This window comes from Populus euphratica, unplaced genomic scaffold (genome assembly GCF_000495115.2).
Source record: "Populus euphratica unplaced genomic scaffold, PopEup_1.0 scaffold128.1, whole genome shotgun sequence".
In the NCBI taxonomy this organism is placed as follows: domain Eukaryota; kingdom Viridiplantae; phylum Streptophyta; class Magnoliopsida; order Malpighiales; family Salicaceae; genus Populus; species Populus euphratica.
The window spans coordinates 440,181-443,200 of NW_011500015.1; the positions used below are offsets into that span (position 1 = coordinate 440,181).

The 3,020-nt window shown below is 37.3% G+C and overlaps 1 protein-coding gene across 1 annotated transcript; it reads right to left on the bottom strand.

Annotated features, from left to right (window-relative positions):
- Positions 1–545: 545 nt before the first annotated feature.
- Positions 546–2,718, bottom strand: LOC105141658 (B-cell receptor-associated protein 31-like). Its single transcript, XM_011048941.1, has 3 exons — positions 2,273–2,718; positions 668–1,363; positions 546–563 (listed from the first exon to the last, which is right to left on the bottom strand). The coding sequence occupies exons 1-2, from the start codon at positions 2,553–2,555 to the stop codon at positions 990–992; spliced, it is 657 nt and encodes a 218-aa protein (XP_011047243.1). The 5' UTR covers positions 2,556–2,718; the 3' UTR covers positions 546–563; positions 668–989.
- Between the last annotated feature and the right edge of the window lie 302 nt (positions 2,719–3,020).

The following is a 3,020-nucleotide window of genomic DNA, read 5'->3' on the forward strand; positions in this document are numbered from 1 at the left end:
TCCAGCTAGATGTAATGTTGTCAAATAAAAGGCAAAAATAATGATAATAGAGTGCAAAATTACCATATAAAGTTTTCTCCAGTACTTCCAAGAAAATGAATGCTAAAAAGCTGGAGCAAGTACGAAAAATAAAGCAACCATACCTACCGAAGCCTTGTCTTTCTCCATCTTCTCCATGGCGACCACAAGAAACCTATTCCCAACGCCCACCTACCAGTCTCCCATTACTGATGGCTGTACAACAGCTTCTAAATCACCACATATCTCAAGTCGGTATCTCTCTCCCTTTAATTTTTTATTATTTTAACAAAAGGTCTCTCCTTTATTTTATTATTTTTATTTTTATTTTTTTAACAAAAGGTCTCTCCTTCACATCCCACAACCAAGAAAAACAGCAGAAACCCGCAGAAAAAAACTGCTCCATCATAAATATTTTTATTCTAAGCAGTTGATACAGTCTACTTCACCATCGAAATGTTGCCAGTAGAGTCAGTAAAAGTAAATCAAGCATCTCAGATAATGGCGAATCGAGTCGGCAAAAGAAGATCAAGCATCCCAGATAATTCACATACTAACTATAAATTTAAAGCGGATTTTGGCATTCGACAGCACAGTCATACCTTCTTCGCCATTCAAGCGCTGGATCAAGATCAGTATAAGCAAGGATCTCAGATATTTCAAATATTACAACTACAAATTAAAAACAGATTCTGGAACTTGACAGCACAGCTGCACAGGGAACGTTACGCTCCAATGGAAATCAAGTTTAACCATACGGTGTAACATATGATAGTTTTCAAAAGTTTTTATATAAACCAACAACATACACAAGCTGAACATTTCCCTGCTTTCTAAACTGGATGAGATGTTATTTTAAACACCACCGACCACCACCTCCTCTCTAGCTCTCCACTCTTTCTAAGCCCAAGTCTAGAACAACCTTCACAGGCATTTAAAAGAAGGGAAATTTGCACCAGATAATTACTGCCTTACATATTCTTCTTGCCATCAGATGGTGACGAAGTTTGGTCTATTGAATCCAACTGGTTCCGCAGGCTTTGATTATCCTCAAGCAAGTGATCATACTGTAGAAGTGACCCTTCAGATTGTTTTCTTAGAGCCTCTGCCTTGGCTTCCGCAGCCTCTGCCTCCTTTACTTTAGCCTCATATTCAGATTCTAGCTTTTTGACCTTACTCCTCAAAGCCTCAACCTCTTCTCCCAGACCTTTGCCCTCTCCATTTTTTCCATCTTCAAAACTTCGGTTTTGTTTCTTAGCAGCCTCCATTGCCTTCCTGAGTAAACGAAGTTCTCTAATGTAATGGTGTAACCTGTCTATCATCAATGAGAGGAATAGCAAGAAGCCTGCATGGAAATAACAATCATGTCAAAATCAAATTCTAACCTTTAACAATAATACCAGTCTGCACTTACTGAGAATCAGGAAAGCCAGCACTAAGGTTCTGAGCCTTATTAAGAGACCGGATCGGTTAAATATTACACCATTCCAACAAGATATAAGATTGTGGAAATAGCTTGCTATTGCACAGAACTCACAAGCAAATACTAACTCAAACATGTACCATTTTCAGGACAAGCGAAATATCACACCATCCCAACAACATATAAGATTGTAGAATAACTTGCCATTAAACTCACAAATGTACACTTCTTGGCGACTTGCATATATTATCAAGAAACATATTCTCTCTTCCAACAGAACTAACCCTCTTCTAGACTGTAACGAAGAGTGCAGTTACAGCATTTACACCACCTAATCAAAACAGAACCCACCGCAACTGACTTCGCACATAATTAGCTTGTAGTTGGCTTTGTCTAATTGCGGCCAAACTGAATTCCTACCGACACTGTAACACCTGATCCCAATGCCCAAAATACTGCAATGGATGATAAGGCCAGAGCTCTTTCCAGCCGATAGAGTACAACTCGTGTTCGATTAAATTACTGAAAGAGATAGTTGCTTCTCTGTTATCCAAACTCAATCTCATCACAATAACAAAGTAAAATTCCATAAGACTCTCTCTCTCATTCAATTGCTTCCCAAAAAAATCACCAAAAAAAATTCCAAAATCCTCAATCCAAAAAAAAGAAAATCTTAGTTTAGGTAAACTTGCAGAGAGTACAAAATAAAATTATCGTAGCACCCCATTTTACCAGAAATCAAATAGCCCTCTTTCTTAACGGATTATCATCAATGAGAAGAAAAAAAGATACCAGCAAATCAAAGAAAAGGAAAGAAGAAAGGACGAATACCCAAAAGAGAGGCTTGGAGCAAGAGCATGGCCATGAGAACCTCATCAGTTGGATTAAGAGCGCCGGCTTCCATCTTACGGTTCTGAATATTCCCAATAGTGTAAACATTAGACAAGAGAAGAACTAGGATTGTCCCAGCAACAGTCTTGACGACGACGGGTCCCCTCCCTCGCTTGACTCGATCCAAACCCATGATCACCAACTTTCTTAACGGATTTCTGAATATCAGAGTTAAAATCACTCCCATCTCGGAAAAAATTGCGATGTACAACGGCTGAATCATCTTCCTCTGTCTTGCTCCGCTCCAGTCCACTGGGCTAGCAAAGAGTTTTAGCTGAGTCAGAGAGAGAGTGAGGGAGAAATGGTTGTTTTGAGTTTGCCCTCTTTTCTATCGTTGGGGATCTTCAACGATGTTGTACTACTTACTGCCTGCCAACTGCTGCCTTTTGACGTGTTTGATTTTAGAAAATTAAATTAATTTTTTTAAAATTAATATATTTTTATTTCTAAATTTTTTTATGTTAACAAATTTTAAAAATAAAAAATATTATATTTTTAAAAAATATTTTAAAAAATGATATGTTTTTTTTTAGGTTTAATTAATCCTATGATTCCGTCCATGGGATCCTAAATCGATATCATAATAAGTTTTTGGGCCAGATCCACCGTTAATTCTAATTATTTCAAGTGTAATTAAAAAGCTAATAAATTGTAGTTTAGCCAATATTAATATCCGTTCTTTTTTCAA